This window comes from Symphalangus syndactylus, chromosome 7, assembly GCF_028878055.3.
Source record: "Symphalangus syndactylus isolate Jambi chromosome 7, NHGRI_mSymSyn1-v2.1_pri, whole genome shotgun sequence".
NCBI classification, from domain to species: Eukaryota; Metazoa; Chordata; class Mammalia; order Primates; family Hylobatidae; genus Symphalangus; species Symphalangus syndactylus.
In genome coordinates, this window is record NC_072429.2 from 37,447,499 (window position 1) to 37,475,485 (window position 27,987).

A 27,987-nucleotide genomic window follows, 5' to 3' on the forward strand; every position below is an offset into this window, starting at 1 on the left:
AATCCCCCACCTCCCTTTCAAGGACATAGGCTCAGGGAGGTTAGGTCACTTGCCCAAGGTGACTTGGCTGCTACATAGCAGGGATGAGTTTCAGAGCACTCTGGTTCAACGTCTGCACTTTAAATATTAATCTATACTGGCTCTTCATAATCAAAAAGCAAAAACAGCACATATACCCACAAAAACGCTATACATCAAACTCAGGCACATATAAAACCAAACCAAATTACAAAATATCAGCCTGAACTTGCCAAATATTAAGTGCCATTATGTGCCAGGCAAACAATAATTTTAATGATTAATGCATTTTAACAACCCCGTGAGGAAACGGAGGCCCACTGAAGTGAGTGGGGTGGACATGACCATATAATAAGGGGCAGGGCAAATGTCCAACCACCATTGTCTGAAGTCTGCCGTCTTTTCCCCACAGGAGGAGGATTTCTGCAAAATAAAAAAGAAAGCTTTTATAATTATAATTATTTTCTTTTTTTTTTTTTTTTTTTTTTTTTTTGAGACGGAGTTTCGCTCTGTCGCCCAGGTTGGAGTGCAGTGGCGCAATCTCGGCTCACTGCAAGCTCTGCCTCCCGGGTTCACGCCATTCTCCTGCCTCAGCCTCTCCGAGTAGCTGGGACTACAGGCGCCCGCCACCACGCCCGGCTAATTTTTTTTTGTATTTTTAGTAGAGACGGGGTTTCACCGTGGTCTCGATCTCCTGACCTCGTGATCCGCCCGCCTCGGCCTCCCAAAGTGCTGGGATTACAAGCGTGAGCCACCGCGCCCGGCTAATTATAATTATTTTCAACAAGCAGAGTTTTAAAAAATGGACTGTGCATCCTCAGAGAGAAATGATATTCCTAGAGTGATGGTACCCAGCAAAGGCACTTTTCAGAAAGGGTTCCCGCTTTGGTAGGGGCTGGATGAGGTATCCCCTACCTCTGATGGCCTGTGGATGGTGAGTGCTAACAAGAGACTTGGTACAGTGTAGAGTCAATTTGCAACCCAGAAACACAAACTTGGTGTTTTCAAGTCTGGATGCTGTGCAGAAGAGAGGCCTAGGCGACCCAGTCTCCAGTGAACAAGACCACCTCTTGGAGTCCTACCCCAACTCACATTTCTTTGACTTCCCTCTGTGGGGAGGAGACGCTGGCACCTGGCCTGGGTAGAGGGTCATGTCGACATGGCAGCCCCTCTGCACACCCCAGGGGCCGCCCATTCACCCAGGCCTTTCACTTTTTTGAGAACTGGGAGCTTGCTGGCTGGGGCTGTTCCCACCAACAATGTTCCCGTCCAGGGATCTTAAAATAGCCCCTCTTGGCTGGGGCTCTGGAGTGAGCAGCGAGGCAAGCATTTGTGCAAATATGGGCCTGGGAGAAGGACTCCTACGAGGGAGGGAGGGGACAGCAGCATGGCAGGAGAGCCAGGACCTCCCCAGGGGGCTGCACCCTCCTGGTTGCAGCCAGCAAAGGCGCCGGCTAGCCTCTTCCCGCCTTCCCTGACCTTACTGGGTCCACTTGAGCAAGTTCTTAGACCAAATCCTTCAGGTCCCCCTGGCCTTGCCAACGCTCTAGGGTGGGCCTGCTGGAAACAGGCACCTTTGCATTCTTCTGCTGGTTCTAGCCTTGTCCCCACTTCGTAATGCCCTTCCTACCTAGGAACATACTAGAAGCATTCTTGAAGGCCCATCTCAAAACTCGTTTTAACTGTAGGAATGACAGTTGCAGCTACCATTAATGGGGTACTTACTTTTGCCAGGCACTGTGCTAAGCGCTTTAACATGCATTATCTCATTTGATCCTCACAACAATCCACTGAGAGCCAAGTTATTATTATCTTCACTTTGCAGAAGAAACTAAGGCTCAGAGAAGTCAATTAACATTCCCAAGATGACACAGCGGTGAAGAGGCAGGGGCAGGGCTGAAACTCAGGCCAGCCCATCTGTGGAGCCTGACCTCTGCCCTCCTGGCTGCACTTCCTTCCCCAGGTCCCTCTGCTCTGGCCTCCTCCTCTGTCCCAGCATGGCCTCCCTGTATTATAGTCAGTTTGATTCAATGTATCAACATTTTAGTTCACGTACCAGGAATGCTGTTGGGTGCCTCACGAGCACCCTGGGAGCTCTCGGATCCCCTTGATGACTTGAGCTTGGGCATGGGTTTAGTGAGCACCCGAACCTACCAGGTTCAGGTTGTTTGAGGCCATGGGTCAAGGCTGAGGCCATCACAGACTGTGCTCAATGACCAGCTGACCAACTGGACATTCCCCCTCCACCCCTGGCTGCCGCCCCTCTCCTTACTCCACCGCAGGGAGCAGCGTGTGCAGGAGTCAGACAAACTTGCTGTGAATCTTCTGTGACTTTGGGCAAGTGGCTAACCACTCTGAGCCTCAGTTTCCCCATCTGTAATTCAGAATAAAACTAGGACCTCACCCAGTGTTATTTGGAGGATTTCATGAAGCATTTAGCTTATGGCCTGGCAGTCAGTAAGTGGATATTAAGCAGCAGCTATTATTGTTACTGTTATTTTCTGTGAATTAAGGTGTCCAGGTGCCAAATGCCTGCGGCCTGGCACACAGCAGATGCTCAAAGTAAAGGCAATCACTCACTCGGCAGACAGAAACCCCCACCCGACCCCTGGCTGTCCGTGTCATTTCTGGCCGGCTCTGATGTCTCCTAGGCTCTGGTCCTCATCAACAATAGGGTCACTCTGGAAACCAGGCACAGGCGCAGGGCCCCACGCACTCGCCCCATCCCCTCATTCTCAGTCCCGGGCCGCTCCTGGAGAAAGAGGTGGCAGAGTGCAAGTTCCCTCAGGAGCGGCACATTTTTCAGGGTTGGCTGGCTTTCTAGTGGCGCCATCTGCTGGTGAGTGCAGCACTGCTCCTGGCGGGGCCTGCCACAGAGGGCTCTGAGCGAGACTGCGGCCACCCACTGCCCCTTCCCCTGTAGCTCATCTGCCCAGTCCTTCATTCACGCATGCTGGCCACCCTCTGCGTGTTAAGACCCAAGGACCTCAGCCTCGCTTGTGGGGTGGGAGCCCTGGAAGCCCATTTCCCGCACCTCCTTCTCAGGCTTGGCACTGAGTCCTGGGGCTGGGTCCCACAAGCCTGCCTGGGTGCACACTCAGGACATCAAAAAGGACAGATGACCCTCCAGGGGTTTCTAGAAACCAAGACTGGAAGAAGGGGTCTCCCTCCTGGTCTGAGATGGTCCAGGAATGGGAGACCCAATGACCGTTGCTGGGCCCATGCCTGACTCCTCACAGCACCTGCCAGGGGACCCCAAAGCTCCCCTCCCCATTGTGAAGGATCTGGGGCCCCCACAAGGACTGGCCTGGCTCTTTGGTCTCTGCCAGACCAGCAAGGAGGCCCAGCCTGGCCCAGAGCTGTTTGTATAAAGTCTGAGGGAAGAACAATGAATGACTTAAGAGACGGAGTTCTGCTTCCAGCTCTGGCACAAACGCACTGTGTGAGCTGGGGTAGGACCCTCCCATATCCAAGTCTCCTTGTAGTAAAATGGGTGGGAGGAGGGGGCCAGATGATGGGTGAGGACCCGTGTAGCTCCCAGACTGGGCTCGTGCTAAGATGCAGATTTTTGTGCCGCCACTTCAGCATCTCTGGGGCTGGGACCCTGAAATCTAAAGTAGCAAGCACTGCAGCTGCAGCCAGGGAAGCTGGCTTGGGAGGCAGAAGTGAGGGGTGTGTATTGCCAGCAGGTAAGGAGAATGTGTTGGTTTCAGGGGTCCCCCATACCCCAGTATCCATCTTTTAGTTTGCCACTGTTCTGTGGATATGGGAGGGTCACTCCAGTTGCATGTCTGTGGGACCCCACTGCTAGCAGCAGCAGAGTGTGTGCAGAGAGCCAGCATAGAACACAGCCAGGCTGCCCTGCCGGTGGGGCTGGGGCCTGGGCAGCCTGTGGTGGGGGCGGGGCCCTTGTTGCCTGAGGAGGTATTTTCAGAGTGCCCCTCCCTCTGGAGTTTCCAACGGTAGAATAGAGCCCTGTCTAGTATTTGACCAAATATGGTGGCATCTCTCATGCTCGAGCCCCAGCCAGCATCTCAGTTATGCTGTGGAAGCCTGCCCCGGACAGATTAATCTTGTGACATTCAGGAGCGCCTCTCACCCTGCGCTCTTCCCCTCGGACGATTCCTGTAAATGGCCAAGACCGGCCCTCAGCACGACAGGGCCGCCCTCAGTATCTGTTCACAATGCCCCTCCTCTGTCCTCCTCACATTCCCTCCCGCCATTCCTGCCTCCCTGGGTGGATGTGCCCACTCACATTGGGCTGGGCTGTTCACCTGAGGTGAGGGACATCGGCCAGAGGAGCTGGTCAGTTGAGCATGTGATTCCAGGACCTTTGGACCCTGAGGTCATCTGACCTCACAAACTTGTGGCCTGAGTCTTGGAGGCCTAGACCTCTCTCAGCAGCCAGGAGGGTGGGCCTGAGGGGGCTGAAGGGAGAGTCAGTAAGAAATGAGAACCGTGCTACCTCTAATGCTAATTAGAACAGCTAATGTTTATAATAATCATTATACAATTATTTTATAATAATCTCTATAATAAATAGCTAAGTGTTTATTGAGCACTTACTATGTGCCAGGTACTGTTGCCAGCTACTTAACATAGGTGATTTCCTTTATTCCTTATAGCAGCTTTAAGAGGGTGCCATGATTCTTCCCATTCTAGAGATGTGGGAACTGAGGCTCAGAAAGATTTCAGGAGGGAATGGGCCAGGCCACCGTCTATTTCTGGATACACCCACCATTTTATGGAGGAGGGAACTGAGGCTGACAGTAAAGCTCACATGCAGCCACACAGTCTCTGAGAGCGGAGACCACCCCAGGAGGGAGAGTGCTGTGTCAGGAAGGCCAGGACAATCAGCCATAAGTCCTCATGGATCTGAAACTTGGCCAGAGTGAGGGCATACAGCTTCAGAAATATGTCCACAGCAGGCTGAAATTGTGCGGAAAATATCCCAAGAAAAACAACATGGGGTGGTGGATACAGCCCTGGATGGGGACAGGGTGGGAATAGCAGCTCTGGTACCTCTAACTCACTGTTAATAGTGACAAGTCCCTTTCTGGCTCCAGCCTCAGTTTCCTTGACTGTGATCTAGAGGGGTGGGGCTTTGGTCTCCTAGGGTTGCTGAACTCATCTGAGGCCGGCAGAGGTTGGAGCGCCTGAGGCTGTTTCCCTGGGAGATGGGGCCTGTGTCCCACTCCTGGCCAGCACAATTTGAGAACATTTGCTCTCCTGACCAACCAACGGCCCATCCCTCCTCCACCCTCAACCCCTTGCCATCCCCAAAGCAAACGAAGCTGATTGTCTTAGCTGGCCCTGTGGGTGCTGGCTGGGCGGCCGGCCGCAGGCCACAGGCGGAGGTGCCACCGGCCAGAGCCCCACCAGACACACAGGGCATTGTCCCTCGGTCAACAGCCCCTGGGCACCTCAGCCCGGCTCCTGGCCTGCCCCCACGCCCCTCACCGCCTGCCACTGCGCTAGACTTAGCCAGCTGGGGGCCCAAGGCTCCCAGCTGATGACGAGCCCACCCACTCACTCCCCCAGCAACCCCCAGTTGAGCTATAATTGCTTCGCTCCATCCTGTTGCTGCCATTCTCTCGGCGGCATCTGGGGTTCCAGGCGGGCAGCAGCTGCAGGCTGACCTTGCAGCTTGGCGGAATGGACTGGCCTCACAACCTGGTACGTGGCACTTCCCTGCCGCACCCCCACCCCTTTTTTAGAGCCCAAATATGTCAGTTTTTCTTTCCTATTGATTAATGGCTGCCTCTGTTTGGTTTGGAATCTGCAGAGGCAACTTCTCTGTCTTCTCCCCCAGGACTAGAAAGAAGCAGAGACTGGTCACTGTAGCCATGGCCAGCAGTGCAGGCTCCTGAATGGGGCTCAGCTGGGGCACATTGAAGCCTTTTCAGACCAGAGGCATCTGGGGAGATCCCAGCAAACTCAGTCATTGGGGTTTTTCCAAAGAGACCCGGCTTCTGAGGTCCTGGGTGTGTGACCTTGGGCAAGTCCTTCTGTTTCTCAGTGTCCCATCTGGAGAGTGAGGGAGGGGGACTTTGATTCTATTCTACGTTTCTCTGAGCGGAGAGCCAGAGTTTAAGAATGCCCTGTGAGAAACTCTGAAGAGAAAGCCTATTGTTAGGGAGACATTTTTTCTGCACTAGAATCTAGGACCAAAAAGGAAGAATTTAGCAACTTGAATCTCTGTTGCAGATTTTGTGCCAGCAAATATCTCTGCCAAGAGGGGCTCTGCTGAAACTTGTTTCCTAGGGTCAAGACTTGCTGGGTAGCCTGGATAAAGCAGGCATGGGCCATGGGGCTGTGGGGCTGTGAGGTGAGGCATACAGGGAACATATGGAGCCTATCTCAATTTAAGAGGAGTCAGAGGTGCCTCCATCCTGGGAGCTCTGCCTCACATGCAGGCACTGTCCCTTCTCTCTCTGGATTCCTGGGGAGTCTGGCTTCTGCCGGGCCTGAGTCCTCTTCCTTGTGAGCCAAAGGCTTTCCTGATACTCTGGTGCTGGGAGGGAGAAGTGGATGGCAATGGGTGAGGATGTGTGTATGTGAGCAGGGCTTGGGGGATGGCTGGAAGAGGGAAGGCTCAGGGGAGAAGGGCAGTGCAGGTGGACAGGACATCCTTAGCCCATAACTTGCCCGTCTCCCCAACTTCATCTCATCCCCTCTTCCTCCCACCCACTCTTAATCAACATTCCATTCCATTCAGCAAAGTTCTTTTTTCTTTTTTTTTGAGAGGAGTCTCGCTCTGTTGCCCAGGCTGGAGTGCAGTGGTGTGATGTCAGCTCACTGCAAGCTCTGCCTCCCGGGTTCAGGCCATTCTCCTGCCTCAGCCTCCTGAGTAGCTAGGACTACAGGCGCCCGCCACCACACCCGGCTAATTTTTTTGGATTTTTAGTAGAGATGGGGTTTCACAGTGTTAGCCAGGATGGTCTCGATCTCCTGACCTTGTGATCCGCCCGACTTGGCCTCCCAAAGTGCTGGCATTACAGGTGTGAGCCACCGTGCCCAGCCTCAGCAAAGTTCTTAACCAGTTCAAACCTCCTCTCTCATCTTCCCCCAACCCACCCCTCCCACACCTGCAAGACTTCAGCTCCCTCAGCCCATGCCTGCCATGCCTCACCTGACATGTCCCTTCCCCAGAAAAGTTTCCCAGGCCATTGTCCCAGCACAGCTAAGCAGGAGGCCCCACTCTTCTCCAGCCACACCCTGAATGGGCCCATCCTGGACTTGTCACTAGGGAGACTTGGGTGTTTGTCTTCTTGTTCACTGTCTTCCTTCTTAGACATAAATGACAGAAGGGCAGCGATGGGGACAGCCATTCATTTACTCAGTGAGTGTTCACTGAATGCACCACGCAGACACCGGAGGTATGACAGTGTGTGGAAACTGACACATGCCCCCACGGAGTCCATGCTGAGTTGGGGGCAGACACATAAAAGAATTGTACACACAAACTTTAAGATTGAAGTCATGCAAGAGGGATGTGGGTTATGAGAGCCCAAGAAAGTCCAGAGGCAACCCTAAGAAAGTGACGCTAAAGCTGACACGAGGGGTAGGAAGGTGTCTAGGAGGTGAAGAGGCAGAATGCTGCAGGCAGAGGCTGTGCAAAGTCCCTGTGGCAGGAAGGAGCATGCTAAGACTAAGACTGAGAGAAGACCAGAGGCTGGAGCACACAAGAGAGAGGAAACAGGGGGTAATTTGAGGAGGGAGAGCTGGGGGATGGTGGGCAGAGTCAGACCTGAGCCTGGGAGACCCCTAAGAGCGATGGGAAAGGACCATGGACCCCAAGTCTTGGCCCAGAAAGAGACTTGGCTTTCCCACCTTTGACCTGTGGCTTTCCTCCCCAGCTGTTTCTTCTTACCATTTCCATCTTCCTGGGGCTGGGCCAGCCCAGGAGCCCCAAAAGCAAGAGGAAGGGGCAAGGGCGGCCTGGGCCCCTGGCCCCTGGCCCTCACCAGGTGCCACTGGATCTGGTATCACGGATGAAACCATATGCCCGCATGGAGGAGTATGAGAGGAACATCGAGGAGATGGTGGCCCAGCTGAGGAACAGCTCAGAGCTGGCCCAGAGAAAGTGTGAGGTCAACTTGCAGCTGTGGATGTCCAACAAGAGGAGCCTGTCTCCCTGGGGCTACAGGTAGGCTGGGCAGTGGTGGCAAGCTGTCTTTGTGGGGTGGGGATCTTTCCCGTGCCCCTGTCATTGTAATGGTTAAGATCTCAGATTCAGAGGTCTGGGTGCTTGGGTTCAAATCCTAGCTCTGCCTCTTACTTGTCTGTGAAGCTTTGGGCAAATGGATTAGCCTTTCTGGGCCTCAGTTTCCTCAATGTAAATGGAGGCAATAGTAGTACCTACTTCAGAGTCTTGTTAAATGAGATATCCATGCAGAGCACCGCCCTTATTGTTCTTCAAGTCTCCGTGGAAGTGCCTGCAAGGCTTTCCCCAGATGTCACTTCCTCTGCTCTGTGGGCCTCGGACGCCCTTCTCAGGTGTGGCGCTTCCATGTGGTGTTCCAGTCTGTCTCTCATGCTGGACCTGGGCCTTCCCAGTGCCAGCATCAGAATCACCTAGGGATTCCCATGCCCAGTCCAAACCTCCAGTGGTGAGGCCGAGGAAGTGCTATTTCCTATAGCTCCACGTGATCAGGGCGCACAGCAGGTTGTGATTTGGGAATCAAGACCCATTGCCCTGGATAACGATGGCAGCAGTGTCCTCTCTTGGTTGTAGCTCCGCTTCCTTGCTCAGTGCCTGACCCATAGTAAGGACCAAAGATGAAGGAAAGGGCTGACCCTGAGGTCCTCACTCACAAACCCAGGCCAGAGATTTTTCAGCCACATGACATATACCCTGAGACTCTAGAATAGCACTGTTCACCAGAACTTTCTGTGATCATGTAAAGTCCAGTATGGTAGCCACTAGCCTCCTGCAGCTACTGAGCACTTGACACGTGGCTACTGTGACTGAGGGATTAACTGATTAATTTTTTTATTTTTTGTTCGAGATAGGGTCTCACTCTGTTACCCAGGCTGGAGTACAGTGGCATGGTCTCGGCTCACTGCAGCCTCTGCCTCCTGGGCTCAAGCAGTCTTTCTACCTCAGCCTCCCAAGTAGCTGGGACCACAGGCATACCTGGCTAATTTTTTTTTATTTTTTTGTAGAGACAGGATCTCGCTATATTGCCCAGGCTGGTCTCACACTCCTAAGCTCAAGCAATCCACCTGCCTTGGCCTCGCAAAATCCTGAGATTATAGGCGTAAGCCACCATGCTTAGCCTGATTAATTTGACACATGAAGCTAGTGGCTACTGCATTGGACAGTGCAGCTCCAGAATGTGACCACTGGAAGGGTCGGTAAAGATCCTTCAGAACGGAGCTTTTCACATCTGATTGTGCCAATGAATCATTCAGGGATCTGATAAAAATGCAGCTTCAGATTTAGGAGGTTCTGCATTTCTAGCAAGCTCCCAAGCATAAGGTGATGCTAATTCTACATGTCCACAGGTCCAGTTCACCCACTTCCTTGTCCCGTATTTAGCAGATGGGGAAACCGAGGTGCAGAAAAGGAGAGGTCACAAAGCAAGTCCCTGTATGCCAGGCTCCATGAGAGCACCACGAGGGAACTTGTCTGCTTTGTTTATCAATGAACACCTAAAATCTAGGACAGAACTGCTCATGTGGTGAGCATGTAAGTGTTGAATGAATGGAGATTAAGTCAGAATAGAACCCAGACCTCCTGACTTCTTTGCCAGTGGAAATTAGGCATCAATAAAAATAATCCACACTTTATTTCCGTGGATTAAGTTTCTCAACAATATAAACACAGTGGGGGTGGGGCAGGCAGAGGGAAGCCTTAAGCTACTCCACGATCCCCATAGCGCAACCTAGTACTGGGATGGGCATCTGGCTGCACGAAAGAAGGAAGCTGGGTGACTGGTGACCTTGAAGCTGGATAACCTTGGGGCTCTCGACTTGCCTTCCATGGTCTTCAGTTTCCTCACATGGAACATGGAGTTGATTACTGCCTTTCCTCCAGCCCAACACAGTCTTGCTGTGGAAATTAAAACTCCGATTAGGAAAGGCAGGGGTGTGGGGTATGGGTGCTGACTGGCCCTTTTCACCTTCCGCTTTGCTCTTTCTCCTGCTCCCTGCAGCATCAATCATGACCCCAGCCGTATCCCCGTGGACCTGCCGGAGGCACGGTGCCTGTGTCTGGGCTGTGTGAACCCCTTCACCATGCAGGAGGACCGCAGCATGGTGAGCGTGCCGGTGTTCAGCCAGGTGCCTGTGCGCCGCCGCCTCTGCCCGCCACCGCCCCACACGGGGCCTTGCCGCCAGCGCGCGGTCATGGAGACCATCGCTGTGGGCTGCACCTGCATCTTCTGAACCACCTGGCCCAGAAGCCAGGCCAGCAGCCCGAGACCATCCTCCCTGCACCTTTGTGCCAAGAAAAGCCTATGAAAAGTAAACACTGACTTTTGAAAGCAAGAGTTTGGGTTTGCTTTTTGGGGCTTCGAAGTCAAAACCAGGGTCAGGGTAGGAGGTTTCTGGGAGGTAGATTTCAGATTAATATAAAGGAGGATTTTTCATCACTCCGAGTTCTCCAACACTGAGGTGACCTATTAGAAAATAATGTGTTCACCTCTACCACCTAGGGCCATCATGTGTTTCCTTTATTTATTTTGAGACAGGGTCTCACTCTGTCGCCCAGGGTGGAAGTGGCCTGGTCACAGCTTACTGCAGCATCAGCCTCTCCAGGCTCAAGTGATACTCCCACCTCAGCCACTCAAGTAGCTGGGACTACAGGTGTGTGCCACTACATCAAGCTAATTTTTGTACTTTTTGTAGATACGGGGTTTCACCATGTTGCCCAGGCTGATCTTCAACTCCTGGGCCTCTCTGCAGATCAGACTTCTGCCCACCTTGGCCTCCCAAAGTGTTGGGATTACAGGTGTGAGCCACCACACCCGGCCCATGTGTTTCCTTTAATTTGGGTTTATAAGTCTATATTCCAGCCATGTTAATGTAGCTTGGTTGCTATAAACCAATATAGGAGTTAACAAGAGTTAACTCTACCCACTTAAGGATCACTGGAAACAAGCTCTTTTGAGGCAGGGAGCTCCCCATCTCTGAAAGTGTTAACTTAAAGCCAGGCTTCTCAAAGGTATTATGGAGCAGACCCCTGCTCTGGTTGGAGTAGATGATCTAAAAAGTCTTTTTCAGCTCTGAGATTCTCTGCAGATCAGACTTAGACCCAAAGAAAGGCCTCCAGGTTGCCAAAGTGCAGGTGCTTTTTAACTTGGGATAGTGCATCCCTGAAATTTTTGTGTATGTACTTTTTCTGAGCTGAGGATTCCTGGTTTTGAACAGACACTCATAAGTTGAGAAGTGTCAATGTAGATCATTCTTTCTTCCAGCCCTGTCCAAAAGGAGATCTTATTAGATGGTTTGCTGATTATCAGTGATTCTCAAACTTTAGTGAGCATCAGAATCTCCTGGAGGGATTGTTAAAACAGCTTGCGGGGCCCTACATCTAGAGGTTCTGATTCAGGTGGAGCCTGATACTTTGCATTTTTTTTGCAGTGTTTTTCTTGCATTTCTAATATATAAACAGTTGTTCCCAGGTGATGCTGGTGCTGCTGGTCTGGACACTGCACTTTGACAACCACTGGCTTATATTAAGATACTTTGCCGATCAAAAATGGCAGTGTGCTGGCTTACTCCTGTAATACCAGCACTTCGGGAAGCTGAGGCAGGCAGATTTCTTGAGCCTCAGGAATCTGAGACCAGCCTGGGAAACATGGCAAAACCTCATCTCTACAAAAAAAATACAAAAAGTAGCCCAGCATGGTGGCATGCGCCTGTAATCCCAGGTGTTAGAGAGGCTGAGGTGGAAGGATCACTTGAGCCTAGAGAGGTTGAGGCTGCAGTTAGCCATGACTGTGCCACTGCACTCCACCCTAGGTGACAGAGACTCTGTTAAAAAAAAAAAAAAAAAAAAGGCCAAAAACAGCAGTGGGGACTAATATCCTAAAGCCCATGCCGACTCTTGACCCCTGGATGTGACTCCCCACTTCCCCCTTTGTCCCCTAGCAATTCAATCCTCCCCCTGGGCCCTCTAACCCCTGCAGCAAATCCCAAATCAGCTGTTCTAGGGTCTAAAAATACCTTCCCTCCCACAAGACAGCTGAGGGGCTCAGGCTATATTCTGAGGGTAAGAATAGCTAGCACTTTAGAGTTAACTTTAATAAAAGGGCCAACGGCCCAGGACAGGAATATTTGGCTTGGCTGCTCTAACTTTAGTGCTTAAAGCAGCTTTAGCTCTGAATGTCTTAAGGGTCTAATTCATGAAAGGCCAGTGATTAGGTATGTGCCTGCCTAGGGTGGTAAGTAACTTACCTTTTTTGGTATTGTTCTAGAGTGGATACTTGTTAAAATTACCCCAGGAAGCTTCGGCTGGGTTCCAGACACATGGAAAACAGACTTCCTGTGCCAGCGCATGCTGATCCCTTCAGCAGCCGCTTCTCCACCCTTGGGGCTGCTCTCCAGGTCTTAAGACTTCAGTCCCACATGAAGGGCTCACAGCTTCCAAGCCCTTTCTGTGGGGTGAGGGTGTGGGAAGAATTGAGCTGCAAGAGGGTTGCTTGTAGTCCTGGGAGACCCTAGGTGCTCTCGGGCATAGGGGCTGGTGGGGAAACCCCTCATTGTGGTAGGAGGGGGGTGTCTTACTTCTACCCAAGCATCAGGAGCCCCCAGATGCTCCATAAACACCAGCTAGTTTCATACGGATGATGCCTTTTCCTCTTTTTGGGCTTTAGATTCCTCATCTGTGAAACGAACAAATGGGATTTGGGGATCTCTAGGGTCTTTTCCAGGCTTACCATTCTGTGACTTAGAAGCTTGGCCTTGGTGGCTGGGCTGGCCCCTGGCGTAGCTCTGAGTCCCAGCTGGCTCTTCCCAGGCTCCCAGTTTAAAGGCAGCAGCAGGGAGCTCAGGTCCTTTGGAGAGCTGGCTCTACACAGCACCCTGGAAATTCCTTTGGTCTGAGTCTAAGTGTGTTTCATGTTTGCCTCCTCTAGCAAGAAGCTCACACTCCATGAGACAGGGGCCTCATCCCTTGCTCAGCGCCGCACCTCCAGCACCTGGCACAGTGTCCAGAGCGGATAGGGGTGCCGTGTTTGGTGAATGAGTGCAGAGACGCCTCTAGGGGGAGCCCAAGATCTGCCTCCTGCCTCCCTCTATTATGCCTTCATAGGTGGGTAAGAGCAAAGAATTCCTCACCAACCTCCCTGGTCCCCCACTGCCAATAACCCACCCTCATTCTACCCTCTACAGCTGCCCCTTATCCCCCAAAGTCCTGAAATTTTGCTTGGGTCACCTGCTCCAGGAGGCAGAGTTCCCATGAAGGGTATTAAACGTCCACTACACTGCATCCAGGACTGAGGATGTGTGGCCCTTTTCCTGTTTTGTTTGGCTGTCTTTGCAAATGCTGTCTTCTTCCAGGGGTCCGTGAGCTGCTGGGGGCTTCTGTCCAGGCCTGAGAAGGCTGGGGTGAGCCCTGGAGCAAAGACTTCCTGTTGGTTCTCATTTCTGGCATCTGTCCTTTCCTCCCTGCCTCCAAGGAATCAGGTTTGGGCTTGGGGAGGCAGGGATTGTGGGCATTTTGGCCGGCTTTGGTTCTGAGCTGTTTGGGCCTACCCAGGTAAAGGAGGTTTCTGAAGGACATAGCCAGTTCCAGTGCAGTCACGCTTGGGCATGGAGCCAAAGCCCAGACAAGGACTGAGGATCAAATGTAACTGCCTTGGTTTGTGTGTTCTGTGCACATACTCTCTGTAGGGATGCAAGGGAGGGGTGGTTATCAGGGATCAGTTTTGTATTGTCCAGTGCTGGGTCAATACCAATTATTAATTACACCGTGACAGCACATGCCATCTTCATTTCAAACAGACCATGAAAAGATGCCATTACACACTTCGAGTTCACTGGACTTGAGAGCTCCATTTGCATGTGGCTGACATTGTGACTCTCTCTCTCCAATACCCTTTCCCCCTTTGACCTTGAAGTTTGGATAAGACCACTTCTGCTCCAGGGATAGGACCTGACTGCTCTAAGCCAATCAGCTTAATCTCACACCCTCCCTGCCTGCATCATGGTTACTGGTCTCGTATCTGAATCCCAAGCCAATCAGCATATGGCATTCCCTTGACCACAGGAATTGGTTCAGGGGTGGTCCAACCATCCCAGAGCCCAAAATCTGGTTCAGTGCTTATGAGAGAAGACCTTCTCTTCCTTGGAGCTGTTGGCAGCCATCTTTGACCACGAGAGAAATCACGGAACTGTGAGATGGCACAGTGCTTTATGCCTAGACTTTAAAGCCATGATAACTAACAAAAGCTTTTTTTTTGAGACGGAGTCTGGCTGTCACCCAGGCTGGAACGCAGTGGCGCGATCTCGGCTCACTGCAGGCTCTGCCCCCCGGGTTCACGCCATTCTCCTGCCTCAGCCTCCCGAGTAGCTGGGACTACGGGCGCCCGCCACCTCGCCCGGCTAATTTTTTGTATTTTTAGTAGAGACGGGGTTTCACCGTGTTATCCAGGATGGTCTCGATCTCCTGACCTCGTGATCCGCCTGCCTTGGCCTCCCAAAGTGCTGGGATTACAGGCGTGAGCCACCGCGCCCGGCCCAACTTTTTATTGCTTAAGTCAATTTGAATTTGATTTTCTACTACTTCATCAAAAGCCTTCTTACTTGGCCGGGGGCGGTGGCTCACATCTATAATCCCAGCACTTTGGGAGGCCAAGGCGGGTGGATCACCGAGGCTAGGAGTTTGAGACCAGCCCAGCTAACATCTCTACTAAAAATACAAAAAAGTAGCCAGGCATGGTGGCAGCTACTCGGGAGGCTGAGGCACGAGAATTGCTTGAACCCAGGAGGCGAAGACTACAGTGAGCCAAGATCACACCATTGCACTACGGCCTGGGCAACAAGAATGAAACTTCTAAAAAAAAAAAAACAAAAAAAACCTTCTTACTGATGTGTCAGTTTCATAATTTCTATAGTTATCAATAAATGCATGCTACTTGTACTTTCTTTCACTGCCATTACCATCACCCTGGCACAGTAAAAACCACCTCAGAGCCAGTTTGGGCCTCCACCAACTGGAAGGGTATTTTGCCCATGCATTTGGCAGTGTTGTTACTCTGGGCACCCAGGCCCTTTCCCTAAAGCCTGATTTAGCAAGTCTGGTAGGAATTTGGCATCTGCATCTTTCTCAAGGCTCCCTCCCCTTCCCCAGGAGATACTAATGTAGTGATTGGTCCCTGGGCACCTAACACTTAGTTCTTCCATTACAGAAAAGAACAGGTCCAAAAGGAATGAAAAGGGCTTTTACTTTCTTTTTAAAACAAGTGATTTTTAAGGGTTTGTAGAAAAATCAAAGAAAAGCATAATTCTTCTCTTACTTCAAGCTAGTGTCTGATGAGAAAGTACCAGGCTAACCTCTGAAGAATCCTACCCCAACACCTTCTTTTCTTTTCCTTCTGCTGGGATGAACATCTAGGGGTGAGATATGACTGCTCTCTACCATCTGGGGACTTCTCTTTATGTTGTTGCATTCCTCAATCTTTGCATAAGGAAGAGAATGGCTAATTTCTCTAGGTGCCAAGGAAAAGCTTCTCTCTTCCTACAGCCTCGCATGTTTCTCTTTTCCCACTGGTTGCCAGGAAGCTTGGAGATATGGTGATGACTGTTCAGGCACACATCTCTTCCTTGGGTCCTACCACAGTCGTCTCCTCTAATATGCAGTGATGTTGAAAGGCTCGGAGATGGTGACTAGGGAGTTCTGAACTAGGTACCTCAAATCTAGCAAGTCCACAGTAACCAGGAGTTATGATCATTTCTTAGGTTCTGATCTTCCCTTCTACTTTATTTGTAACCATCTTGTTGTAAATGTTTTCTTGTAGGTTGCCTCAATTGATTGTCCATTGTGGGAGTAGGTAGTGAAAAACAGTAATAAAATAAGACTCATAGTTCTCTGCCTTATATTCCCTCCCATAGTCTTCTGGTTTCTAGCTAAAAAAACCAAGTCTGACGCACCTTGTGAAGACGAACTTCATTCTTCTTAAAAAAAATAAATACACTGGCTTGGATTTCCTTCTCTTTCCTTACTTTCCTCCTTAAAAAAAGGCAGCAGCCGCTGTGTGGACCCTTAATATAGGCAGACAGTAGGTCACCTGGAGACGCTTGATACATGAGGGGTCAGAAAGAGGCCTGGTGGGCGAGCATGGCTTATTCAGTCCTGGGCTGCTGTGGGGTGATCCATCTTCCGTGGGGGGGATGAAAGTTCCCAGGCTCTCCCCAGAGCCCTCACAGTTCAGTCTTGACCTTGTGCATCAAATCTTTTTGATCAATCTTGTCTAGGTCCTGGTACCAGCGGTTGTAAGCCAGCAAGGCCACATTCTTGGCAGCCACGGCCATCACCTCCACGGAGCTGGCTGCCCACTCCAGGGCATTGAGGTAGAAGAGCTGGTCATGGAGTGCAAACCTCGGGAGCGTGGGGCCGGAGCCATAGAGGGGATGGGCCTGCCACTCAGCTGTCTGCACTGAGTAATAGGAACGGAAGAGGGTCTTTAGCTGGGTCCGAAAGAGGGGCTTGGGGGACTGGACTCGCCAAACAGCTGCCTCCTGGGGCTGCTTTCGCCGGAAGCTGGCAGAGATGTTGACAGGGCAGATGTTGTCCAGAGTGCAGAAGAAGCTGGGGAAATCTGTGGTAAGGATGTTGGCAAAGGGGAAAAGCTTAGGGTCTGGGAAACCAAAGTAGGAAGAGTTGAGGTAGCCGTGGACCAAGGAGACGACGGTGGGTTGGAAAGAGCCCTGCACGTCATCAATGGGCGGGTGGAAGCCTGCAAAGGTTAAGTTGCTGCTGCTGTTGTCCAGGTGCATGGGGGTGGCGATGACCACGATGTCATAGAAGTCAGAGCTGTTGCCTACCTCATTCTCATACGCCACCTGGTACAGGGCTTTCCCCTCTGGAAAGAAAAGAGCACAAAAGTCAACTTTCCCTTGGCTTCTACCCACTGAACTCCCTACTGGGGCCCAGCATTGAGGTACAACAAGACCCTGGTGCTCAGGGTGCAGCAGGGCTGTCTAGATGGTGGGTCCTGGCCTCTCCATGCTGATGCGGCTGCAGATGAAGCAAGGGGCATGGAGTCAGGAGACTCAGTTTCTGCTCTGCTTCCACTGCTGGCCAGTTGGGGGAGCGTGGGCAAGGATGTCATTCAAAGTCCTCATCGGTCAACAGAAAAAGGCTGGATTGATAGAAGTCTCAGCTTTCTGGCTGACATTTGAATTGGGGAAACAGCACCCTCTAGTGTCATCTGGCAGGGTCGGGGCTTCTCAATGCTTTTTTCAGAAATACTTCCCAGAGGGATCACAGACCAGGGCAGAGGTACAAAGGAGGCAGAAGTGTCTGTCCACTGGCTGGGAATGGCATGCCTGCCCACTCCCGCCCTGTCTACTCACCTGTGCTGTGCAGGGTCACAGAGGTCACTGTGGCATGGATCACATTGGCCTTGGTGAGCTTCAGCAAACCGGAACAAACCAGCTTATTGCCTCCTTCCACAGACCACAGGCTGCCTTGGGCTCCGGCTAGTGACATGGCTCCTGGGCAAAGCGGGAAGTGGGTGCTGATAGGTTGTCAGGGCCATGGGGCAGGAGGGCTGGGGAGTCCAGTACTATTCGACTGGGCCTCCCTGCCAGGGCAAAACTCTCCCAACCACGGGCATTGGGAGATGGCAAACATACAAGTAAGTACAACAAAGTGCACAACGCTATGGGGGGAAGACACTGTGCTCAAGGAAAGAGCCGGCTCCCAGAGACCACATATTGTGAGGTCTATTTTATGCGGAATGCCCAAACTAGGCAAATCCACAGAAACAGAAAGCAGATCTGTAGCTGCCCAGGGCTGGGAGGCTGGGGGGTGTTGGGGAGGTGAGGGCTAAAGGGCAAGGGGTTTCTTTCTGGGGTGATAAAAATGTCCTAAAATTGATTGTGGTGATGGTTTCAGAACTCCGAACGTGCTAAAAACCACTGAATTGTGCAATTTAAATGGGTGAATTATATGGTATGTGAATTCTATATATCTCTACACAAAAATGCTATGAAGGAGACACACAAGATACTCAAAGAGTGAGCAGGGAACACTGAGGGGACACTGAGGCAGGGCTGAAGGCTGCGAAGGAGCCAGCATGTGCAGAGCCAGATGAACAGTATCGACGGTACGAGGGAGGTGCTTGTTATTGTAAACCTTTGCATTCATTTATTTAACAAAAATATACTGAGTGCCTAGTATGACCTGGGCACTGCTCTGTGTCTGCAATGTATCAGGGAACAATAGACAAGGATTCCTGCTCTTGTGAAGCCTACATTCTTCACTCCTGTGGTCTGTGCTAGCAGACAGTGAGCTACACACAGGCCTAGCCACCCCCGTGAAGAGCTGGGAAGAGGAGGTGCTCTAAGAGTGGCTCAAAGGCCTCAACAGGGCAGTTCTTGAAACCAAAGTGTAGAGAGCAGAGCATTATCTCAGCTCTAACATTTACACACATGCAAGGGATTATGAGGCGATTGGGAGTGGTAGAAACACACTGGACCTGTGATCTGAGCCTTGCTTTCACTGTCTGTGAAATGGGGTGATACTGTCTCCTGCCAACTCGTGGCCAGTGCCAGAATCAGGCAGGATGGGGCAGCAGAGTGCCTACGTGACTGTAATGAGCTGGATAAAGGTGAGGTTATCATGGGGACCTCCAGCCCATTCTGAGCACCTTGGGTGGAGGAGGGGCAGGTGGGCAGGCCAAGGGCTGGACGCTTACCTGCAAAGGCGGGCATCGCTGCTGACTGGCCATAGCTGGCACGCAGGACAGCAGAAACGACGTCATCAATAAAGCGCTGCGTGACGCCCACCTGCAGCAGGGACTCGGCCACAGAGTGCTGGGTCATGTTAACAAACGTGGACTCCCCCAGTGAGTAGAGCAGCTCCTCCACACCCGAGAAGGCATAGCCGTGGGCCTGGTACTTATAGATCCTAGAAGACACGTAGAGCTGGAGGCCCTGTGCAGGAAGGCTTTTGGCCTGACCACCTGCCCCTGGGTCATAGTGCCTGTGAGGCCCAAAAGGAATCCATCACTTCCTCTACATGGAGCAGTGGGAGAGGAGGCTGCTTATGTTCCCCAGCACCTGTTCTCTGACTGTGGCGGGCCTGTCCCACCTAAAGGGAGTGTGAAGGTATGGAATCCTTCTAGGCCTGGCTTCACATCACAGCTGTGCTGAATAACAACTGTATCACTGCTCTGAGCCACTCCCTGCCTGAGGTCATAGTTCATAACCCTTTCTTCACCCAGCTGGGACTGCCAGGTGGTGGGCTACAGCCCACCCCTACTGACACATCTCCTTCTCCAACAGTGTCAGCTCTGCCACAGCTTCTAGGACCCGATGGCATGCTGCAACTTCATGCCGATACTGTCACCTTCTCTGCCAGTCCAGCCTGTCCTCTCTTCTGGCTTGATCTGACAGGGCTCCCACTCACCCCCAGGCTCATGTCCTGTCGCTCTATCACTCATGCAATCTCACTAGCATGGATTGGAACCATCGATGGATTTCCCAACTGGCTGGCCTTTGAAATGTTGCCCATTCTAGGGCTTCTTTTGTAAACATGTTGAGTTTGGTTATCAATAGGGCACCAGATGGAGGTGTCCAGAAAGTAGAAATGTGGGTCTGGAAGTGAAGAGGAAACTAGGGCTGAGAGAGAGAAGTCATCTCCCATAAAATGTAGAAGTCAACATTATTGGTCTGGATATAATTGATAAGGGAGAAAAATATCAGAAAGAGAGGTAAGGAAATAAGCTTTGGGTGACATCTGGAGAATATAAGGAAGAAGTGCTATAAACAGCAGAGTTATAGAATGGGGAGGGAGTGGAGAAGTGCCAGGAACCAGGGAAGGAGGGCACATGCCACACCTGAGTGATACTGAAGGGAGGTAGACAGTGATGGGGTCCAGGGAGCAGCCCCTGTGCCTTAGGCTGGAAGCAGGGAGCACCTTCAGGAGGGACTTTGGGGAAAGGTGGAGTGACAGCTTGGTGAACAGGGAGGGAACAGACCACTTGCCCTCCATATCTGGGACCAAAGGTGATGGGGAGGGGGCTGGAGCCCAAGGATAGGAGGAGTGGTGAAGAAAGGTGTTTATTCTAGATGGAAAAATGAGGACAACAAAGTTCGCAAATGAGTGGTCCACAGGTTGCATCTGCCCTACAGATGTGTTTCATTTGGCTTACAAGATGAATTGGTGGTAAATGTTGAAAAACTGAATGATTTCACACATGACTCTGGATTTGTAGCTTCTTCTGAAAAGCGAGTAGATCTAGCCACATGAGGTGGGCATTGTACACAGCTGGCTGCAGATGGCTGTGGTGGAGGGCTGGCTGCATCCTTCGGAGGGGGCCTTGTTCTGCTCTCTTCCACCTGCTGATTCACTGACTCACATCCCAGTTCAGCCCTTGTTAAGCGACTGAGTTTGCAACCCATGCTTTTATTAGTATCAGTGTAGTAGAGGGTAAGAAAATGAGTGTCAATGTGACAATATTAGGGAGACCATTACTGGACCAAATACGGCCATTCCTCATGCCAGGGGCTTGCTCTGAGCCTGCACTGAATTGTGCTGGCTCAATTCAGCAAGGACCTTTTCCTTTTTCACAATGTACAGTCAAGCTGGTTCCTCCCCCACCTCTTCTTGGTTCCCCTGGAACGCCATCCCCACAGCTCCGCCAGCCCTACCTCATGAACTTCTCCATGACCTCCTCCACCCACATCTGCAGCCTCAGGAAGCTGATGCCGTAGTGCCACCAGAGGCGGAAGAGGTTCAGCAGGTACCAGTCGGTCTCCTCCAGCACGAAGTGCTCCCCACCGAAGATGGCGCTCCTGCCCACCACCTCGCGCCGGTGCCTCAGCCCTGCAGAGACAAAGAGGAGCCCCTCAGGTCCCCTCCAAGACTTGGGGGCCTCTTGATGCAAACGGACTGGTTCATTAAAGGAAACACAAACGCTATGGTTTGTTCATTTGTGCCACTTGTTTATAAACAGTAAACAGATGCACTGGGAAAATGTTTGGACTACCTAGTTAATAAAAAAAATGAAAATAATGTAACATTTTACATTTTTTTTTCCCCAGGAGGATCCACAAGTGAGGGAAATTCAGATTTTATCCCAGAAAGTCCAGGGGCTGAGAGCCACTGGGCTTGTTTGGAGATGGTGGCCTTGGGCACTGAGATCACTTGGAAGTTATCCTAGCTCCTTACAGCCATCCTTCACTCTGCAACTTGACAGAGCAGTGGACTCCTAAATACAGATACAGCTGCTATGACTTATTCCTTCCCCACCCCCACATACTACACACACTGCTCTCCACTTTAACAATACACTGTATCTTGGAGACTGTCCTATATCTGGGCATAAAGATTTCCCCATTCTGACTGCTGAACAGCCTATTGTGTAGTTATACAATAATTTGTTTAACCCCAGGTCCTAGTGGATAGGCAGCTAGGATATTTTCAGCCTTTTGCTATTACAAACAATGCTGTAATGAATAACTTGGTATCTATGCTACTTTGCACATCTGTAAGACCACCTGTAGCATCACTTCTGAGAAGTGGAGTTTCTGCATCAAACAGAATGTGTATTGGACAGATGCTGCTGGGTTTGAATCCCAGCTCTCGCTGTAACGGCTTTAGCTTAAATCTATACATTTTCTGAGCCTCAGTTGCCTTAAGAGGAGATACAACACTCATCTTGCAGGTTGGTAGGGGGGATCTGAGGTAATGCCTACACGCCACCCAGAAGGTGCCTGGCAAGCACTAGCATGTGGAAGGTGATATAATCACGATTATTTAGAGGCAGCAAATTGAAAGGGAAAGAAACTGGCCTAGGAGTCAAACCTGAGTTCTAATCCCGGCTCTGCAACTAACTCACTGTGTAACCTCAGGCAAGTTCCTTCCCCTCTCTTGTCTCTGTTGCTCCATCTGTAAAATGAGGAGATTGGGCCACATGACCTTCCGGCCTTGACGGTCTGGGAAGTCTGAGAAGGGCCCAGTGCTGTCACCAGCCCCAGGGCGCTGGGCACTGGAGCCCCAGGACTGACCACTCACCCAGCAGCTTGACGAAGTCCTGCATGTGCAGGCTCAGGGAGTGGAAGGAGGCAGCCCCGCTCTCGTAGTGCTGCTTGTTGACTGAGATGGTGGCCAGGCGTCCACCCACGGTTCCCTTCTCGTACACGTCGATCTGCACCCGAGGTCCAAAGTGCTGCTGGAGGAAATGGGCCACAGCAGAGCCCCCAATCCCGGCCCCAACCACCGCTGTCAGCAGGCCCGGGAGGTAGGGAAGAAGAGAGACAGAACATGAGAGTGAGAGGCTGCAGTTCACACTTTGTATCCTCCTGCGCTGGTGGTTCCCAGGTGCTTAAATTTCGTAGGCTTATAACATTTGCAAAAGGAAATCTGCAGACTGAGTTGTCAGTAGAGCTATTAATAAGCAAAGGCAAACCTGAAAACTGCCGCCCACTATACCTTCATTTCATAAAGAAAAAGGTATTTTAGTAGCAAAAGACCAGCAAAGAATGCCGAAAGTCAGGATGACCAATTAAAGAGAATAAATTTAGTTTTATATAAAACTCACTACCTTGCTTCTAATTTTCTTATTTCACTATGAATTGTTAAAAGTTACTGACCAGTTCTGTTCAGTGATCAGTGTTTGGAAACCATGCCTTAAGCCAGGGATTGGCAAACTACAGCCTGCAGGCCAAATCCAGGCAGATGTCTGTTCTTGCAAACTAGTTTTATTGAAACACAGCCATGATGCTCTTTCTTTCAATTATTGTCTATGACTGTTTTCATTTTAGGCAGAGTTGAGTAGCTGCAACAGAGACTGCACGGCCTGAAAAGCCTAAAATATTTACTCTCTGGCCATTTACAGAAAAAGTATGCCAACTCCTGGTCTAGTCCAACCTACCATTGGACACCTAAATCATCCCTATGTCTGTGTTTGTCAAGACTGGAATGTATCTGCCAGGCGTGGTGGCTCATGCCTGTAATCATAACACTTTGGGAGGCCTAGGTGGGGCAGATCACCTGAAGTCAGGAGCTCGAGACCAGCCTGACCAACATGGTGAAACCCTGTCTCTACTAAAATACAAAATTAGCTGGGCGTGGTGGCGCATGCCTGCAATCCCAGCTACTCAGGAGGCTGAGGCAGGAGAATCGCTTGAACCTGGGAGGCGGAGGTTGTGGTGAGCCGAGATTGTGCCATTGCACTCCAGCCTGGGAAACAAGAGCAAAACTCTGTGTCAAAAAAAAAAAAAAAAGACTGGAATGTTGGAATGTACCCTATGATGTATTGCTCATTACCCTACAGGACACTATATTCCAGTTGGAAATCTTGTTACAAAGTTTCAGCTTTTTTGGGTCTTATCATACACTGTCTTTACTGTACCTCCTGCTTTCCTGTTATTTGTAAACTTGGTTTACATGCCATCAGTATTCTCATCCAAGTCACTGATAAGAATGTTTCCTGGGACAGGGCTTGGAGGTGCTGCTAGGAAGCCACTGCTTGGACAGACATCAGTCATTTTTTTTGAAACAGGATCTGGCTCTGTTGCCCCGGCTGGAGTGCAGTGGCGTGATATTGGCTCACTGCAAACCTCCCAGGCTCCCAAGTAGCTGAGACTACAGGCACATGCTACCATGCCCGACATATTTTTTGTAGAGATGAGGTTTCACCATGTTGCCCAGGCTGGTCTTGAACTCCTGAGCTCAAGTGATCCTCCCATCTTGGCCTCTCCAAGTGCTGGAATTACAGGCATTAGCCACTGTGCCTGGCCTGACACTTTAACAGTCCTGTGAGAGAACTGTAAACCAGCTATGAAGCTACTGAACTGGACTACTACCCTACCTATAATTTTTGTTCACCATGAATCTGAAACACCACTCTCCTCTCATCAGACAGTCCAGAGGCCTTACCCAAAAAGAAAATGAAATAAATCTGGTATAATTTGTCCTTACTGGATCCATTTGGACCCACAGAGTACCAGCTCCTGCCAGGAAGTCACAGGCAATCCTCAGACAGCACCAGGTTCTCTATGATCTGGCCTCTGCTTACTTATTCCACTTCCTGCTTTACCCTCCCAAGATGCCACCTTCTTGTCTGTCTAGGCTTCTCTTATTGTGGGCACATAGCTTTGTTCTCTCATGCCTGGGCCTTTGCCCGAGCTGTTCCCTTTGATAGGAGTGCCATCACCCTGTGTCTCACTGGCTTCAACAGCCCTCAGACGTCACTTATAACTTGGCTTGACTGACCCACCTGAGGTGAGTCAGGTATTCCTCCTGCATATTCCCACAGCACATTCTGCTTAGCCATACTGTAGTCAAGTTATTTAAGGACAGAGAGAGAGTGCATGGTCACTATGTCCCCAGATCCTGGTGGACAGTAGAATTCATGAAGTATTTTTTCTGTGTTGAAAGAATAAACCACTTCCTCTCTCAGTACTTACAAAGCCACTTCCAAGACAGCTTTGGATTTTATTTTAACCACTGTGCTCCCATCCCCTCCATGTGCAAAGAGTCCCAAATTACCCATTTTTCCAGAGAAACTGATATTAAGGCCTAGAAGCTGCCCAAGATCAGGAAGCAGAAGACACCACTTCATTGTGAACCAGCTCATTTAACACAACTGACACCAATTCTCTAATTTACAGTAAGATGTCCTGGGGCACAAAGAAAAATCAAACCGGTTTCTGTCCCCCAGGACCCCAGCATGGAATGGGCGGACAGACTCCTGCACAATTAGCAATGACAACCCATGATGAAGTGCAACAGGGTTCCAGGGAGTGCTGAAGGGGAAGCAGTGAATTCTGCCCCAGAGGGTGTGGGGACGCAGCCTTCTTGGGGAAATAAGATTTCATGCAAGATGCTAGAGGACAATCAGCTTTGTCAGTGAGAGGACAAGCACACTCTGCAAAGAGACCAGCATGAGAAGGGCAGCATATGGAACTATGTGGGTGGGTTTAGAGGGTCCTGATACCACATGGGGGTTCTCAGATTTGATCCTGCAGAAGCACAAGGATTAAGCCATCCTAACAGGAATCCGCATTCTTGTTGTAGGTAGAGTCCAAACCACCAAGGATGAACAGAGGCTCCTGTCAGAGGGCTGAGGAAAATCTAGAAAGCTGAAGGGCAGTGTGGCATTGCCAAGTGTCCTGCTCTGGATGACTCTTGGGTGGGGCCAGAAGGGCCAGCTGAGAGGAAGCAGGCAGAGAGCTCCATGTTGCCACAATGCAGCAATTCTGCTGGGTGGAGGTTCTGCCCCTTCCCCAATGGTGAGAAATGTCCTGTCCTGTTGCCTGTTCCTAAGAAAATGGGCAGTGCCCTGCATATTCCCACAGCACACTCTGCTTACTCCTAGCCACACTGTATTCAAATGATTTAAGGACAAGAGAGAACACATGGTCACTCATGGATACTGCCTGCCAATCTCTTCCACATCCTTCAAAGCCTGGCTCAAACTCCACCTTCTCCATGAGGGCTTCTCTGGCTACTCTAGCCTCAGGATTCTCTTTTCTTGGCAAGCACTAAACTCTCAGTCTCAAACTGGTTTCTGGCATGCTTCAGTCTTCTTAACCCTGTATGACCTGGGCTGTGGTTCTGCTACACGAGAAGCTTTAGCACTGCACTGGACCCTGTAAGTTTGTGATGCTTCTATCAGATGTTCCAGGCACTCCTGCCAACTGGGGTGCATGGAGAGTGGCCTAGTGGAATAGGGTCTTTGTCCCCCACCCTGAAGCCCAGCATCTTTGCCTGTGGGAATATCATGTGTGAGGGACTGGAAAATCTTCACGAGTCATGTAGTGAAAATGACAGTTGTTGAGGGAGGAAAAAAAAAGCAACTGTAAACACATATGAAACTCTAGTCAATGATATGCACGATGAAGTATTTAGTGAGGTGTCCTGATGTCTGCAATTTATTTGGAGATGCATCAAAATGTAGGCTGGATTCGTGGATGTCTAGAACAGTGCACGGTAGTTATGTGACACAGCAAGTATAGCAGCAATTAATGGCAGAATGTAGGTGGTGGGTATACAGATGACCACTATAAAATTCTTGCTGTACATCTGAACATTTTCAAAATAAAGTATTGGGGAAACCACACACACAATAAACAAAAAGACTATTGTTAAAAGTTCCCCGTTCTGTCAGCAAATCTCCAGCAGACCTAGTGTTCTGTCTCTGCCAGCACTGTCTCCTATCGACCTGGGGGTGGTTTGGCTTAGATGTTACTTCCAGGAAGCCCTCCCAGGGCCGCAAAGACAGGGTGAATCGCCCCTCCTCTGCATGCACCGTACTTCCTCAGCTCAGCACGAACTTCCCTGTACTGTGAGGGCTCTCCCCCCAACAGTAACTACAGCACCACGTCTGCTACCCAGAGAGCACTCAACCAACCTCTGTGAATGCCATCGCCCAGCCTCTCTGTCCTCTGTCACCCGGGCGCCTAGCCAACAGCCAGGACCACGGCAGATGCTCAGCGACCCTGGAACTCCCGGTGAGATCCGCGGCCAGTCCTGCCCAGGCCTCTTTTCCGTCCTAGGTGGCCCTCTTCACATGCCATGCCCTGGCCCCATCAGGACCTTCCCTGCCGCGTCCCCTTCGGCGCCTCTCCTCCACCCAGCTCCTTTCCCGAGGACCCCTCCCTCACCCAGCTGCCCTCCTCTACCCCCACCTAGCTGAGAACTGAGAACCCTTTACCCGCCGGCCCTTCCCAGCTGGGAACCCCACCGCGTCCTTCCCGCACCGATTTTGCCCGGCGGGGCATCTCCGCCAGCAGCGGCAGCAGCGAGGAGCGCGGTCAACGCGGCGAGCAGCTGGGCTGCGCGGGTCATGGCGGGCGGCGAGCGGGCAGCACGCCGGGCTCGGGCGCTAGCCGGTTGGCGCTAGGCTCTCCGCCCCGCCCCGGCGCCCCACTGGCAGTCCCGCCTTCCTGCCGCGCCGGACCCAGCCCCTCATTGGCCGAGCCGCCGTCCCTCACCAGCACGAGGCCCTCATTAGCTCCATCTCTCTCGGGGTAGGCTGTCTCATTGGCAGCTTCCCCGTTCCGCCCCCTGCACGCGGGCTCCTCATTGGCTGGGTTCATTCTTGCCTGGCGCAGGTGTTACCGCCTCGGGTCCTCAGCATCAGGACCAGGGCCCAGCTGCAGGAGAGGGAGGAAAGAGACCAAAGTGAAGCTTTGAAGACCTCGGTTATGTCCAGCCTCTGCGTTATTAGCTCTATATCTTCTCTGTGTCTCACTGTTTCCTCTTTTATAACGCAGACGAAGAATCCTGCTCCACCTTTCTAGGTGGTTGTAACCATCTTATGAGATAAGGGAAGCCGTTTGCAGTGTCTGCAAGTGCTGGAAATTGCTGACCAAGCATGCGGCCAGGGTGGTAAAACGCTACCCTATTCGTATGCTGACACAAGCCCTATGCTTTCGATACTGCTGTTATTTATGTGTTTGCAGTTTTTATATAGTTAATATCTCTGCTTTCTGCTTCTTAAAAACCAAAAGGCGGGGGAGGGTTTCATCTACTCCCTTTTCAGAAAGGAAAAAAAGAGGGATAAACTCCCATTTTCATCCTCTAAGAAAACAAGAGCAGCAGCTCAGACTTGGTAGTTAATCATGCTGTGAAAACCAGATTTCCTCTGGCAGAAAATAAAGTTAGGGATGAGTTTCAGAACAAAGAAAATCCGGAGGCTGGGGGTGGCTCAAGCCTGTAATCCCAGCATGTTGGAAGGTCAGGCGGGAGGATCGCTTAGGCCAGGAGTTTGAGACCAGCCTGGGCAACATAGTGAGACTCTGAGACCCCGTCTCTTAAAAAAAAAAAAAGAAATTCGTCAG

General features: G+C 51.1%; 2 protein-coding genes and 2 long non-coding RNA genes across 14 annotated transcripts in view; 1 reads left to right on the forward strand and 3 right to left on the reverse strand.

Annotated features, from left to right (window-relative positions):
* IL17B (interleukin 17B) overlaps positions 1–10,512 on the forward strand; it is a 47,627-nt gene extending 37,115 nt beyond the window's left edge. For 2 of the 4 annotated variants that reach the window (XM_055285709.1, XM_063643222.1), the window contains exons 3-4: positions 7,878–8,167; positions 10,179–10,512. In XM_055285709.1, coding sequence (XP_055141684.1) covers positions 8,013–8,167; positions 10,179–10,410 — 387 coding nt within the window. In that variant the 5' untranslated portion in view covers positions 7,878–8,012 and the 3' untranslated portion in view covers positions 10,411–10,512. Of the gene's footprint in view, positions 1–2,759; positions 2,858–5,606; positions 5,695–7,877; positions 8,168–10,178 lie in introns of those variants that run through there. The other 2 variants (XM_055285708.2, XM_055285707.1) reach the window with 2 other exon arrangements.
* LOC129486190 (uncharacterized) lies at positions 258–2,635 on the reverse strand. Its single transcript, XR_008658879.1, has 2 exons — positions 2,599–2,635; positions 258–441 (listed from the first exon to the last, which is right to left on the reverse strand). It is a non-coding gene; the product is annotated as an uncharacterized lncRNA (long non-coding RNA).
* LOC134737206 (uncharacterized) lies at positions 9,794–11,650 on the reverse strand. The gene is made up of 2 exons (XR_010121862.1): positions 11,361–11,650; positions 9,794–10,075 (listed from the first exon to the last, which is right to left on the reverse strand). It is a non-coding gene; the product is annotated as an uncharacterized lncRNA (long non-coding RNA).
* A 3,746-nt stretch (positions 11,651–15,396) lies between these two features.
* Positions 15,397–27,179, reverse strand: PCYOX1L (prenylcysteine oxidase 1 like). Of its 8 annotated transcripts, none has more exons than XM_055285688.2 (7): positions 27,139–27,179; positions 22,214–22,420; positions 22,038–22,087; positions 20,848–21,022; positions 18,891–19,102; positions 17,545–17,685; positions 15,397–17,051 (listed from the first exon to the last, which is right to left on the reverse strand). In XM_055285688.2, the coding sequence occupies exons 1-7, from the start codon at positions 27,162–27,164 to the stop codon at positions 16,390–16,392; spliced, it is 1,473 nt and encodes a 490-aa protein (XP_055141663.2). In that variant the 5' UTR covers positions 27,165–27,179; the 3' UTR covers positions 15,397–16,389. The 8 variants fall into 8 exon arrangements, with proteins under 8 accessions (XP_055141663.2, XP_063499285.1, XP_055141664.2 ...); XM_063643215.1 differs by lacking the exon at positions 27,139–27,179 and adding an exon at positions 26,889–27,075; XM_055285689.2 differs by lacking the exon at positions 27,139–27,179 and adding an exon at positions 26,859–27,075.
* Between the last annotated feature and the right edge of the window lie 808 nt (positions 27,180–27,987).